This window comes from Oryx dammah, unplaced genomic scaffold, assembly GCF_014754425.2.
Source record: "Oryx dammah isolate SB20612 unplaced genomic scaffold, SCBI_Odam_1.1 HiC_scaffold_6, whole genome shotgun sequence".
Lineage (NCBI taxonomy): Eukaryota > Metazoa > Chordata > Mammalia > Artiodactyla > Bovidae > Oryx > Oryx dammah.
Window position 1 is genome coordinate 16,424,857 of NW_024070190.1, and position 15,726 is coordinate 16,440,582.

The 15,726-nt window shown below is 38.4% G+C and overlaps 1 protein-coding gene across 2 annotated transcripts in view; it reads left to right on the forward strand.

Annotated features, from left to right (window-relative positions):
• The window catches only part of PARG (poly(ADP-ribose) glycohydrolase), a 116,523-nt gene that overhangs the window by 60,171 nt on the left and 40,626 nt on the right, over positions 1–15,726 (forward strand). For both annotated transcript variants that reach the window (XM_040242842.1, XM_040242841.1), the window contains exons 10-12: positions 3,102–3,181; positions 7,222–7,282; positions 12,529–12,604. In XM_040242842.1, the coding sequence (XP_040098776.1) occupies positions 3,102–3,181; positions 7,222–7,282; positions 12,529–12,604 (217 nt within the window). The remainder of the gene's footprint in view (positions 1–3,101; positions 3,182–7,221; positions 7,283–12,528; positions 12,605–15,726) is intronic.

Genomic DNA, 15,726 nt, shown 5'->3' on the forward strand with positions numbered 1-15,726 from the left:
AGCCCAGGAGGCTTTTACATCTGTCTCTTCCCTGGATTGAAATTGCTGCCAGGGCCATATGGCCCACTGCTTCACAGCAAAGCCAAGAATGACTTTCTGGCTGGGTTCCGGATTATCATTTGCTTCCACTTTAAAGTGGAGGTTATAGTGCTTTGGGTTTGATTTATTGTATACTAATAGGATTAATCCTTAACTTGGAATCACATGGGAGAGAGAGTGTGTGTGTGTGTGTCTAGAATCCAATTCCAGTAATGTTATCAGTATTCCATTCAGGGAAAGATTTCATTAAACTATGTTTTTCTTTATATGTATAGAAAGAAAAACAGTTAATATGTAGCTGACCCTTGATTGACTTACTGAAAATAAGAAGTTTTGTTTAGAACAAAAGGTCTAACTGGCCTGTTCTGTTTGTTCCCTTTAATAGTCTGTAATTACTATTCAGTTAGATGCTACAATGTCTCGCTGCCCGAGGAGGGGATAGTATGGCCTAGTTCGTGTGCACTTCCACATGTGCGCCTGCTGACTCACAGTATGCCTTTAAATATGTATTTATCCAGGGACTTCTCTGGCAGTCCAGCGGTTAAAGCTCTGCTTCTGCTGCAGGGGACGCAGGTTCAAGCCGTGGTCTGAAACTAAGATCCTTCGTGCCGTGTGGCAGAGCCAGAAAACCAAAACCGCCTTGGACTTGAAAATCTAAATTTAAAAAAAGTGGTATCGAGGCATTAAAACCATCTGGATGGCGCTTAATGATTGCGAGAAGACCTCAGTCTCGGAGTCTCTGTGTTTGTCGCTCTGAGTGTTTTTCTGTGAGTTTCTGTCTCTCACGCCCTCCCTCCGCCTCCAGCCCGGTCTCTGCTCTTTCTCTGCTCTCTGTCTTGCCAGCCCCATCTTTCTGACTCTTCCTTTCTCGGGCTCCTTCCTCAGTACCTTTGTGTCTTCCTCCCCCTGCAAGCACTGTCCTTCAGATAGCACATTGCTTTGTTAGCTTTCAGTCCTGTAGAATGCCTGTGTTTTTATGTTATTTTCACTTGCTGCCTCATTTATTTAGGTGGCTATGCACAAGTCTATGAATCAAAATCTGAGAACTGATGCAAGAGTTCTGAACCCTCCTCATCTTTGCTGTTCTGGCTCCTCGTTGTGTCCCAGACCTCAACCCCCACACACTTCCCCGTCAGAAAGATGGGAAAGCATATTTGCTTACACAGATTTGATATTAGACTTAGAGCAATAAAGGAAAAGAATGTGTTGAGATTCTGTTTGATTTGTACCTGTAAGATTTGAACCTGAAAAATAAATAGTAGTGCTCATTTGTAGTAACAGCCATATAATCCTTCCAGGAAAGTCCATATTGCTTGGGTAATAAATCTGTAGTCCCAGGGGTCTCTTAAAGTTAATAATTTGTCATCATGGTTATGAAATATGTGAACTTTTATGTAATTTTATAAACAACTGACCACATACTGAAGCTCGGGATGCCTTTTATGTTTGGAGGAATTATTTCTTAAGGGCAGTAGTCATTTTCACTCACTACGCAACAGTTCTGTGGAAGAGGAGCTTTTTCCTCTTAATTGAATTGTATACTATATCAATTCATCTCTTTTAAAAAAAAAGAAGGTGAAAGCTGCCTTTATAGTGATATTTATCCTGCTTCTCTCTGCTAAGTGATAAACCTTGGAAAGGGATTTTGCAATGGATCCCAAGGTATTCATTTAGTAAATCATATTTATTTGATACAGGATGTTTAATTAAACTGCCAAGTGGCTGCTTCATTTTGACTATCATTTTGATTTAAACCAACTCTATTCTGGCTGACATATTGCAGAAGAAACAAAACTGAAACCTGTGTTCTCATAGATTCTTCCAGCGGGCACCTAGATTTTAAGAGTATTTTTAATAAATATTTTAGAAAATACATTGTTTTAGAAGAGTAAAAATTATCACATATACACTCAAACTATTTTTTAACATTAATTAGATTTCAGATTTGGTTAAAATGCTCTCTGATATTTAGCATTCTTTTCAGGAAATAAGGGTTTATATAAATTGTTTTCTCAGAAATTGACCCTGAATAAAGAATTTTAGATCATTGAAAACAGGGTTATTTGACATCTGCATTTCCTTCCCTTTTCCTAATTCATTTGCTCAATAGGATTTGCTCATAGAATTAACTTTTCCCTCTCTGCATAGTTACATAAGCTTGTTTTTCTAATCATGGAAAATTTTACCCATTTCACCACTTATTAAAGTGAACTTTTACTTGAAGGGTTTCTGGTTTTAAAGCAAGAGTGTGTGACTAGAGGCAGATGACTAATACTTCACCATTTATAGCCACAGAATTTCTTTATGATTTTTAAATACCTTTGGGAAGCTAGCTGTTGTGCCTGAAAGCATGCATTTGTGTTGGAAATCTTTTGGTGAACTACTTACTCAGGTCATAGAGTTCCAAAGCCTTGCTTTTCTTTCCTCGGGATAAATTGCATTATGTGTTACCAATAACAGTGCCGCATCATTTCAAAGAAAACTAAATTAAGTTGTGCAAGTCCAGGTTGCTGGAAACCGGATGGCATAGGGTGGCCAGTGTTTCGGTTTCCATACAAAGGGTGTATTTGTTTGATCACCAAGGATCGGTCAGTCTGCCAGTATCTCATCATACCTGCTTGTTGTTGTCATAGCTGCCCCCCACCGCCAAGCAATCTTGTGGATTTTTTTCCTGATACCATTTTGTTCAATCATGTAATGACCTAGTAATGTTATGGCCAATAGTATTTGCCATGGGGGAAATGAACATTAAACTCCCTGGCCCGATTGTCTTTAGGGGACCAGATGGTGCTTTCTCCCTGCAGGAAGACAGACTGGAGGAACGTGGTTGTTAAAGAGTGCCATCTGATTTGAACAACTTTGAGGAAGCCTGGTTCTCATTGCTTTCAGTCCTCTCCAGACGCTGTCTGAATCCAGACAATTTCCCAGTTTTCTGTCGTTCCAGAATTGTCTTCTGGAATAATTACTTCTTTTGTTTTGGTAGCAATATAGATTTATTTTTTTGTGAATCATTAAGGCGTTTAAAATCATCTTTACCCTCTTTTATTTCTGGTCTCTTTCAGGTTGTTTGAAGGACGTTCATCAAGGAAACCAGAGAAGCTTAAAACACTCTTCTGCTACTTTAGAAGAGTCACAGAGAAAAGTACATTCCTTTCATTCTTACTTGTAATTTTTATCACTGATGGGGACAGTTCAGACAGGTCAAAAACATCGTGTTCAGAGTACACTTTCCTGCCCAAACCACATTAAAACTAGTAATGCAGTATCGTAACCTGAACGTCATGCATATGTCGTGCGTACGGAAATGTGTACTGTAAACACGTGTGGGTTTATATACTCGGAATTTAGACCAGCATAACACAAGGTGATGGATGTTCCTGAATAAAAACAGTAAATTAGTACTTTCAAAAGAAAGTATATTGCCTGGGAGATACATTTTGGGTATTCTTTATTTAAAGGAACATTGACTGGCATAATTAGTCCATTTGCAGAGGCTGACCAGTTCATTGCCTTCCTGCCACCCCTCTCGTTCGTGCCTCCTTTATGCCCTTATAAGGTTCTTGTGAAACAGTGTTTGCACTTAAGAGTTCACATATCTTGTCCTCTTCTGTGGGACCTTGACCGTCTTGTTTTCCCAGAGGCTAATCGTAGCACTTGAGACGGCAGTGGTGAATGTCTAGCCAGTGCTGGTGGTGACCCGCTAATGACAGACTGCTGTTGCCGCTCTCATCCTGGGAGCTGGGGTGGCCTCAGGCAAGGTTTTAACATCTCTAAACAGCTGTTCCCTCATCTGTAAAATGAAAGAATGATGATAATTTACTTCATAGGGTAGTTAAGTATTAATGAGAAGTTACATTCTTAATAAATGTCAGTTATTATCATGGGTGCCCTTTCCTGCAAATAATTATAAGTTTGCTTTTGTTAAGTAGAGCAGGTTGACTCTGTTCCAGTGAAATGAGTTCTTTTTAGTTCTGGTCTTCCCAGTTGTGTGATTGTCTTAAAGTATCACACACTGAATTATTAATGTTACTGAATAATATAATAATAATATTACTGAATTATTTTAAGGTCATTTTTCTCATATCCTTCCCTTAGTAAGTTATCTCACATCATAGTGTACCTAGGATTTTTTTCCTTTTGAATGTATTACTGTTGGGCATGGTTCAGATTTGAGGTAAAGAAATCGATGATCAGGATTTTGATATTTCAGGGACGAATTCATAGGCTTCTTTTGATAGTGGGCTATTTATTTCTTAGCTTATCATTTTTAGTTTTGTGCCCTGTACTGAATGAAATAGTAAGGAAAGAAACTGAAGGTTCACTAGGGCTTATGAGACATAAAACTGAGTTGAAATTTATACTAATTTGTTAGAAAAGTAAGTATATTTTTTTGCTATCATAAATCTAAACAGAATGAATACCATTACTATGTCTTAATAATTTGAAGTTTATTTTTCTGTCCCTGAAGTCAAATCATGTGTGTCTGCTCTAAAAGCCAACTTGCCTTTCCAAATTTTAGGATTTTAAGTGTTTTGAGGAAACAACCTAAAATTTTGTTTTTTCAGCTAGAAATTTATAAATCATCATAAATATTGGGAATTAGGCTGAAAGAATAAATGATAATTAGACATTTTATTTTCTGACTTTTTCACTGTACATGGTAATTTGGTTCTTTGTAGAAATATAGTATGATATGCTATAGGTTTTTAGGATGTAAAGCTACAGACTTCAGAAGGAAATACTAGGTAGAATAAAAGAGAGGTTTGCAATTTAATAATTACTTTATATATAAAGTTCTGGAGTTCTACTGAATAGAAACTATAGAAACCTATTTAAAGTACCATGTTTCATCAACTCTAGGACAGGATCTGTGACAAGAAGTTTCATTATATTATATGCCACCAAGAATGAAAAAACACTCAGGATGAGGCAGTTGTAGGAGATCTCTTACAAAGCTGGGACCAGAGATCTGTACCTTTAGCCTAAGGATAAGTGAGAAATTAACTTTGCCATGCAGAAAGGTGGCAACAAAGAAGCTGCAGGTGTCAGCCTAGGTAAGAGGGCACCCAAAAGAATCTTCCCTGAGAATATGAACCATGAGCGTCAAGTCTGGGACCGGAAGTCTTATTACCAGGGTGATCCATAGATGCCTACAACAGAAGGCCTAATTCAGGCTGAGCTCAGCTTGGTGGTGTTCCCAGAAGATGGCAGAAACAGATGCTCCTCTTCTTTGGAAAAATTCAGCTTTGATACAGACCAGTAGCAGTGGCTAGATACCTTTGACTATGTGAGGTATATTTGTAGTTTCAGAAACTTAATATATGAAAATATGCTTTTTAGAATTGATAAAATACGATTCCATCAAGACCAACTTTTCAGGGTTGTCAGTCTATGTAATCATAGTGAGGCTCTTGAGACTGAATGATTTTAAACAGCTTTCTGAATTATTTTCAATATAATTTTAGATAAAACTATCTTATAAAAGGAGTATTTATAAAAAGTGATGACTCGTATGTAGTATATACTGCTAGTTTATTAAGAGAAATATTTGATTAACCAAAATAACCTATTCTGGTATAAAAGATGCCTTTTTATGAAAGAAAGGTAATAGGCATGTTCTCAAGTTCTCAAAAACTGGTGGGGTTATTAATATATATCTAAAGAGTCATATTCTTCTGCCTTTTCTCTTGCTTTGCTAGAAATGTTCATTTTTTAAAATTCTCTTGGTCTCTCCTAGTACATATGAGGGCGATTTAATGTTCTTATTTTTCTGCTAAATTACTGAATGGTGATACAGACTTTGCTGCTGCTGCTGCTAAGTCGCTTCAGTTGTGTCTGACTCTGTGAGACCCCATAGATGGCAGCCCACCGGGCTCCCCCGTCCCTGGGATTCTCCAGGCAAGAACATTGGAGTGGATTGCCATTTCCTTCTCCAATGCATGAAAGTGAAAAGTGAAAGTGAAGTCGCTCAGTCGTGTCCGACCCTCAGCGACCCCATGGACTGCAGCCTACCAGGCTCCTCCGTCCATGGGATTTTCCAGGCAAGAGTACTGGAGTGGGTGCCATCGCCACAGACTTGAGTCTCCTATTAATAGAGTCACTGCTCTAGTATTTGAATTATTTGACTTGTGAATTTTAATCATTTGTCTTAAAGGAAGTTAGACATCTAGAGAATATTTTGTAACTCATGTTAACAAAATTCTGTTTTCTACTGTAACTACCCCATATGATTTTTGAGTTGTTGCTGATTGTGACTGAGAGCAAAGAAATGTGGAATCATCCAAAGGAATGAAATGATTGCCGGCCTTTCACTGGGACTCCACCACCATTATCACTAATAGTTCCTGACATATCTCTCTCTGCTTAAGAGCATTCTTTTTTTAAACAGAAATGGCCTGACCTTCTTAGTTTGTTCTTTGATTTGAATCAAACAAATTACTTCTGGCCAGCTGATTTATTTGTTGCTTTTGCCAGTAGTTAAAAAAAAAAAAAAAGTAAACCTAACAGAGAAGGCTCTTATCCTCTACAGTTTACTGCACTTTGGTCCTCTCATATCTATTGCTCCTTGAAAACTATGTCACCATTCTTCTGCAACCTCTTGGAATACAGTGGTCCTTCCTTCTGGCTAAGACGCCTTGTAAATAGAGCAACTGTATGTCGTCTAAGCCCTGAGTTTAGCTGTGTCACCTCAAAGTACATGCCGACAATGTTCTTTTTTAATCTTAGACATATTTATTATAAACACATAAATGTATTGACATGCACCAGACCACAGGTTTAGGGTTAAGACTTTTTTTTTAAAGGACTCTACAGATTAAAATTCAGTTTGTCTTTGTGTATAAACTATATCCAGCATGCGTCTGCCCCCTGCCAGTTTTTTTTTTTTTTTTCCTAAGTATATTCACTTTGGAAAACTTAACCAAAAGGTACCAGCACTCACATCCTACTGTTGTGCTGCTATCTGTATAGTTTTGTGCCTTAGGGAGGGCTTACTATTTTGTGGAAAGAATTCCTACTGTAAGGATATTATTTTAAATCAACCTTCTATTGTATTCCAACACTAGGCTTAGTATTTCCTGACTAGTTTTATAGGCTTTGTTAGACCCATTCTTTTACTAAATATATAGTCTTTTCAAACTCAAAACTTATTTTGGATGTGTTTCTCTTTTATTGCTTTTGTAGAACCCACTGGGTTGGTGACATTTACAAGACAGAGTCTTGAAGATTTTCCAGAGTGGGAAAGGTAATAATAATGTAAATCTCTGTAATCTTAGAATTAGGGCTCTTTGACCGTGAGAGGATTCAATTTTATAGCCCCTGAAAAGATAGTCTTCCAGCCTCTTGATTGCCCTAGGACCAGGGAGTTTCTTCTTAACACGATCGATTGTCAGCTCTCATCGTGAGAAAGGTCATGCCTTTTGAATCAGTCTGCAACCCTTTCATTTCTACTCTTTTGCCTTAGTTTTGTCTTCTGAAACAAAGTCCTATTTAAAATCTAGGAGTTTTCTGTGAAAGGCACTAGTATTAAACACCAGTATCTAATATTCCTCCTTACCCTTGGTTTTATGGTTAGTGTTTGTATTTTATGGCTTCACTTTCTGGAGGACAAGATTAGTGCATTTTTTAAATTAAAATAAAGTGTAAATTGTAATTATTTAGAATTTGTCTGAGTGGCAAAGAATTTTGGAGTTTGGCTGTCTGGTGTTAGTCGCTCGGTCATGTCCGACTCTTTACTCCCCCATGGACTGTAGCCCACCAGGCTGCTCTGTCCATGGGATTCTCCAGGCAGGAATAGTGAAGTGGGTGGCCATTCCCTTCTCCAGGGGATCTTCCTGACCCAGGGAAAGAACCCGAGTCTCCTGCATTGCAGGCAGATCCTTTACCATCCAAAGAATTTACCAACAGAGAATTGGCAATTTTGTGGAAGTTTCTAATTTCCTAGGGTTTTTTTCCTTATTGTTAACCTGCATATGCTAAGGATAACAGTAACCAATGTGGGTTGATTCAGATTTGTGCGTTCCTTAGTGCCCTGAAACAGTTCTAACCTGGAACAAATCCGCAGAGCACTTAAAGCAGAGTGGGTCTGCTTTCTCAGTGCGTGTGAGGACATGATCCGATGTGCTACAGGCATAGTTTGGTGCTCAATCAGGTTAACCAGCGCCTCTTCACCTTCACTTTCTAATGGTTTTTATCATAGTTTGTTTTGTTTGGAGTTAACGATGAAAGGGAGTTAGTTATTGTTCAAGGAATTAAGTTGAAAAGGTATATATGATTAGATGACTTTCCCATGTTTTCATCCATCAGAGATATTTATGAGGTGAAAGAAAACCAAACTTACTTTAGGAGGCTGACTGCATGGCTGAGATGATGATATTATAGCAGAGGGAAGTGGATAAAAGATTAAGCAACCAAAAGAAAGACAAAAGCAAGAACAAAATTGAGTCAGAAAGGAAGAGCCATGTACAGCATTTTGGAATCATAGCATATTAGAGATAAAAGGGACCCAGGAAGTCATCTGTCCAGCTGCCTACTAAAAACAGTCAGCTCTGTAATACCCGTTAACAGACAGAGACTGGCCAGGCCTGGAGATGGGGACCTGCCGTTGGACCGCACTCTTCCCATCGTGGGCTGCTTGTGTTATTATCTGATACTTTAATGCACTGAAAAAGTCTGTCTTCCAGAAATCTCCCTACCATGCCAAATCCCATCCCTGGTTCTTCTTTCTGGAGCTACAATAAATCTAATTTTCTTTAGCATTTGACCCTCCTCCATGAACCTTAATGTTTTCTTGGTCCACCCCCCACCTCTAACAGTGCACGTAAGTACACGTTAAACTTCTCACTTCACATCCCCACCTCTAACAGTGCACGTAAGTACATATTAAACTCCTCACTTCACATCCCCACCTCTAACAGTGCACGTAAGTACACGTTAAACTCCTCACTTCACATGTAATATGGATTGTAAACCCTTTAAACTCTGCTCTTAACATACCCTAAGCAATTGGTCCTTCTTAAAATATGGCGCCTAGAACTAAAGTAACAATCTGCTGTGTTATCTGCCCAGAGTAGAGTACAGAAGGTTGCTTTTCTTGGCTCTGTTATTAGTCTCTAATAGGAATACGTGTTTGGTTCGTGTTGCTTTGGTGTTGATTTTATAGATCTTTCAGGAATTGTTTTTAGTTTAGCTCAGAATCGCTCCTCTGTCTCTGTGTTTGTTTGGCACTAATGTCAAAGGGCACCTATTTGTATACCATCTGGGAGAGAAGGGATTGGTGAGGGTGCTGTGTCCATAAGATAATTCTGCCCCTTTAGGAAGATCAAGATAGTCCCCTTAACCTAGATAGGCAGAATTTAACTTGATGCTTTTAAAACTTTTTTTTTTTTTCATTTCATTGATTCTTGTTTTAGTTGCTTCATAAGTGAGTTGGAGAATGTAATTAAAATCCACCTCTGAGATTCCACAGAACCAGAAACATGTGTTCACTTGAAGAGAAGAGGCTGAAGAAGAGTTGAGGACTGTTTAGTTTTCCCAAGAGTACAGAGCTAAATGGATGCCAGGAAGCTAGAGGCTTTGCTGACTTCCGAATTTCTGATAATTTCCGATTATCAGTAAATATCTTAGTGCTGCTGCTGAGTCGCTTCAGTCGTGTCCGACTCTGTGCGACCCCATAGACGGCAGCCCACCAGGCTCTCGTGTCCCTGGGATTCTCCAGGCGAGAACACTGGAGTGGGCTGCCATTTCCTTCTCCAACGCATGAAAGTGGAAAGTGAAGGTGAAGTCACTCGGTCGTGTCCGACTCTTAGCGACCCCATGGACTGCAGCCCACCAGGCTCCTCCATCCATGGGGTTTTCCAGGCAAGAGGACTGGAGTGGGGTGCCATTGCCTTCTCTGAAATATCTTAGTGGGTTAATTAATCATAGAGAACCAGAATAATATTTGATTCCTCGGGCAGTGGTGTGAAGAATTTGCTGGGGACAGAAGGGGAAACCTATTAGAAAGTTGAAGGATGCTTATTAAAAAAAACTAGTTTCTAAGATTTCTGGGTCTTCCCCACAGTATCCTCACAGATGACCTCCCTTGGAATAAAACAGCTAGGAGAGCAGGAATTCTCCCCCCTTCCAAAAGGAAACTGAAAAGAATCAAACTTAGGGTACTAACTTTCTCCAAGAGATTTGGGAAGTAATTTTTCTAAAAGTATAGTTTACCTTAGGCTTTCTGGATTCAGATCTTTGTTGTTTCATTTACTAGTATTAGGTTACTTAAATGCTTATTGTACTTATGTTTCCTTATCTGTAAAAGGGAGATAGTAATAGGGATGTTGTGAAGATGAAATGAGTACAAATGAAGCTTTTAGAACTACAATGAATAACCTGGATTGGAGCCTTACTAGAAATATATTTGGACTCATTGATACCAGGATGAAAGCAAATCCCAATAAATAACTAGAGCTCCCCAGCTGAATTGTTTTATTGTTTTTTTTTTTTTAATGTAATTGTTCTAAAAATATGCAAGTCCCCTCCAAAAAGTTTATGCCATGCTATGAAAGGGGTTTATATCTGTTACATTCCGTTGCATTCTATTATGGTTTAAATGGAGGAAAAAAATCTAAGAAAAAATGTCATCAACTGCTATTAATAAAAAGGAATTTTTAATATTAGTTTTATGTGACACAAGAACCTTTATGAGGAAATGAAGACCCAAAGAAACAGATCTATGTACTTTTATGATAGGTTTGGAGAAGAATAGACAGCCATGCAGGAATATGATGTGTAAAAAAGCACGGAGTGATTATAGTAAACTGCAGGAAACAGCAAGTTCTGGTCGTTAGAATTCTTCTTGGCATTTCTTTTTCTTCAGAGATAAGAATGCTCCTTTCTTCCAGGCATAGGTAGTGTCCCTCACATGAGAGTTTTATGGCTTGTTTCAGCAAGAAGCATGAGAGGGGGAGGAAGTCAGAGTGACCTTTCTGCTTCTGTCATTTTCTCAGACTTCTTCAGCTTAAAATACTCCATATGCCAGGGTGCCAGATTTGGGGGTAGTTTATCTGAACCCTGTATACACCTTAGTGATGATGGTTTATGAAAAGGAAAGAGAATAATTGTGACTTACAGGTCCTACGCTTACCTGTCAGTTTCATTAATATAAAAATACCATAGGTCAGGATTTCTGTAGGAGTTCTGTAGCATGTCATTAAGACACCCCCCTACACATACACACACAGTTTCCAAACTAGTGAAAATAGAGCCCCTCTGAGCATCGTATATAATTTTTTGGGTCACTTTTTTCTGTTTTTTTCCTTAGGTTCCCAACTCTAGCATAATAATAACATTTCTTATATCCTAAGTTTTAAAAACATTTTGAGAAAATTTTCAACTTTTAAAGAGGAGAAACTTAAACTGGTACAGTCACTGTGGAAAACAGTATGGTGGTTTCTCAAAAAACTAAAAATAGAATTACCGTATGACCCCGTAATTCCACTCCTGGGTATATATCCAAGAGAAGCCGAAAGCTTATTTGAAAAGATACATGCACCCTAATGTTGAGAGCACATTCACAGTTGCCAAGATACGGGAACAATCCAAGTGTCCATCAAGAAATGATGGTTGAAGAGGTTGTGACACACACACACAGACACACAATAGAGTGCTACTCGGCCATAAAGAAGGACAACATCTCACACACACAGACACACAGTGGAGCACTGCTGCTGCCGCTGCTGAGTCGCTTCAGTCATGTCCGACTCTGTGCGACCCCATAGACGGCAGCCCGCCAGGCTCCCCCGTCCCTGGGATTCTCCAGGCAGGAACCCTGGCGTGGGCTGCCATCTCCTTCTCCCAGTGGAGCACTACCCAGTCATAAAGAAGAGCAGCATCTCACCATTTGAAGCAGCGTGGATGGATTTGGAGGGCATTATGCTGAGAAGTGAAATAAGTCAGACAGAGAAAGACAAATACTGTATATCACTTATATGTGAAATCTAAAAAATACAGTAAACTCCTGGATACAACAAAAAAGAAGCTGATTCACAGATACAGAGAATAAACTAGTGGTTACCAGTGATGGCAGGGATAGGGTGGGGCGTTGAAGATACCAACTGTTGGATGTTAGATAGGCCCAAGGATGTTACAACATGGGAACATGGTCAATATTTTGTAAGAACTGTAAATAGAAAGTAACCTTTAAAAATTGTATAAAAATATTTTTTAAAAAATAAAAGGGGAGAAACTGGTATTTTGTAGGGGCAAACCAGTTTTCAAAACAGTATATGATCCCATTTTAATTTAGATATGTATATTTATATATTTGAATAAGAAAAATTGGGGGAGACTGTCCCAGGAAAGTGAAGAGAAAGCATCTATTTCTGACTTTTGAGATTTGGAATAGTTTCAGTTTTCTTTTCTAGTTAATCTGTATTGTCAGACTTTTCTATAGGGAAATACTTACCATTGAAAAAATAAATGAGGAAGTATCTTTTTAAATCATAGATGTGAAAAACTCCTGACTCGATTGCACGTCACTTACGAAGGTACCATAGAAGCAAACGGCCAAGGCCTGCTGCAGGTAGGTGAATCACAGAGGTGGGGGTGTGGGGGGAGCCTCTGTCGTCAAGCTTCTGCCAGGGAAGGAAATTTGAAAGGCTGTTTATTTTCTTCTAAGTTGATTTAATGCAAACAAGCATCATAGCAGAATGGAGAAGAGCACTGAACAGGTCATCTTGACAGCCTGGGTAATGCTGTTATCTGCCGGCGTGCGTTCTCTGTATCCTACATGGGCCTCTTTAAAACGCCTCTGACAGAAAATCCCAAGATCTGGACAACATCAGGCCCCTCCGTTCAGACACAGATTGTAAACTGACAGTGGAGGAAGTTCCCAGGGTATAGTCTTGACAAGCTGTCACCAGACACTTTTGTTCTTCTCTTTAAAGGCTCTTGCTCTGCCCTAAATAATGACCAGCTTGAGATGTTTTTCTGCCACCAACCTTGTTTGGGTCTAGGAGGCAGACATCTAAAACTGATTGATAAGAAAGTCCTCTCTCCCATAGGTAATGGTTTTAGGTTTGTGAGCCAGACACACTTGCTGTCTCACTTGCTGACTCTTGATGTCCTGTTTTAGAGCAGGTAATTCTGTCCATCTCTCAGTTTTTATTATTCTATGTTACTGCCATTACTTGAAAATATATTTTTGGAAAAAGGAGTTAACAAATAAAACGTTTTGTGTATCTAGCTTTAAATTGTTGTAACGCCTAACCCGAACATGTGCTTTCCTTTTGCTTTATAGTGATCTTAAAAAAAAAAAATCACTAATCAGAGATGGAATGTGAGTGCTTTGTGTTCTGACTTATTTATGGGAGCATTGTAATCCTGATTTTCTTTGAAAGAAACTTGTACACCATTTCATTTATGCTGAGAACAGCTGATTTTTCTTCAGAGCCTTATGTTTATATAGGGTTAGAAGTTAAATAATACAGTTATTAAATAATGGACAGTTTGTTTGAACGTGGACCGTTTTTTAAAATATTTATTATAAAATGACCTGACCGATTTGCATTTGGCTAGTTACTTCATGCATATGCTTTAGGTAGGTGCCTACATTCTTTTTAGAATGACCTTTTATTTAGACATATTTGTATTTAATATTTTCAAAGAGGCAGACTGTATTTTGTTTTAAATCACCTTCGTCCAGTGATGAAGATTACAGACTAAAATACTTAGGATAACTGAATTAATTTTTGTCCTGTACTTAAGTTTTTCTAGAATTTGTATTTAACAAGTCCCTTTTCTTCTATATAATAAAGCAATAATTTTGAAATAGGGCTAAAATTTGTTTTGAATGACTATCGCTTTTCCCCCACATTTCCATCTTGACAAGGTTCTTAGCTACATTAACATCTTGGATTAACTGAGGGAGGCTAATACACATGAAATAAACAAAGCTGCTGCTTGTTAGCACCGCAGGAATGCTGACCTTTCATTACAGTACAATTCAGCAAGGAGTTATTCAACAGCATTCAAGGTTGAGATTCTCCCCACTTCTTGGAATGTATTACAGATAAGTGTGAAACCTTGGTGATTAAAAGAATACCAGAAAGGTTTCTGTTTATTTTTCTCCCTGTGCATATGCCATGTATCCCCAGGAGATCAGGGACTACTGTGCTGCAGTGCTCCAGAGCTCCTGGTGTGGCGTGTAAATTACACTAAGCTGAATGGCAACAACAACAAAACCTCTCTAAGGAGTGTTATCATTTCTCTCTTTTCATCAAGTTATAATTCAGAAACTAAGTAAGCTGAACAAGTAGCTTTAAAGTAAAGTGAGTTGGGAAAAGGCTAAAAATAAAGAAGCACTCATATGCTTGTTTTCATGTACTGGAACAGGTTTCTCACCTGTAATAGAGAGCCGTTGATTAAGAACTTTTTTAAGTAGTAGAAACTTTGATTTTCTAAAAGACTCCTGCTTTCAGAGGCGTGCTGAGTTTATTTCTGTGCATCCCTCTTAAGTAATAAATGTTGGCCTTTTATTCAGAGAATGAATAGTAGCATGCACATGAACTGTATTTCATGTATCATTTTCAAGGACAATATAGATTGAATAGAGCTTATCTTTTAAATTTAGTTACGTATCTTGTTCCAGTAACAGTTAAGTTTAGCTGATCTCAGACCTTCTTTGTTTCTCATTTCTATTCTGAGTACCATGATATTTAGCCAATCTCTCAGTTTTCAAGAGCTGTCCATTTTATTTGTTTGCTGGGTCTCATCCCTGCCCCCCCACCCCACTGACCTGTTCGAGGCCCTAGGAGTGCTTCTTGTCTAAACTATTCAGTATTTACCTAACCAGTCTTTCTGCTTTTCCTTTTCCAGTTCATTCCTTAAACTCTAGTCTAAATTATCTTCCTAAAACACAGATACAGTTGTTATTTTTCTTAGACTCTTTCTCAGAATCTTCAGAATTAAGTGTAAATTTCTTGGCCAGCTCATTACCAACTTTAACTCTCCACATACTGTACTTTGCAGATAGGCATGAGGAATCTGCTTACCACTCTCTTCATACAGCTCTTTGCCTGTGGTTTTTCCCATGTCCTTGTGCAGTAATTCCTTCAGCCTAAATGTCAGCAAATTCTCAGTGGAGGGCTGCATCCTTTTGTAGTGGCCCCCTGTTCCCCCCATGCTCCACCTCTAGTTAACTGTGTTATTTTGGAAGGAACAAATACATCCTAGTAGGTTCTTTGATGATCATCTTATCATTCTAACTCTGTGCCTGACTCCCATCTAGACTATAATTGCTGTGAAATCAGGAACCACATCTTATTCATCTTTGTACCCATAGTTCTCAGCATGTTTCATTAATATTTGAACTGAACAATTTAAGCAATCAGTCACCCAATGTATAAAGGCTTGATGTGTAGTAGGTAACTATTTCTAATCAGTCGACTAGTTTAATCAAAATTATTTTTCTATATCAGCTAAAGTTTTAATGTTGATTCATTATGCCAGAATATAAGCCCAAATATATATGATTCACTGTGGTGACTTATTTCAAAAACTTGTCCAGTCATATTTTTCAGTATTTTCTAAGTTCTTGCATAATGAAAGAAGACTACTTTATCTTCTCCTGATTCCTCTCTTTTCACATGTATTTCCACAAGTCAGAAGATCCATGTTCGTGGGAATTTCCTGGTAGTCCTGTGG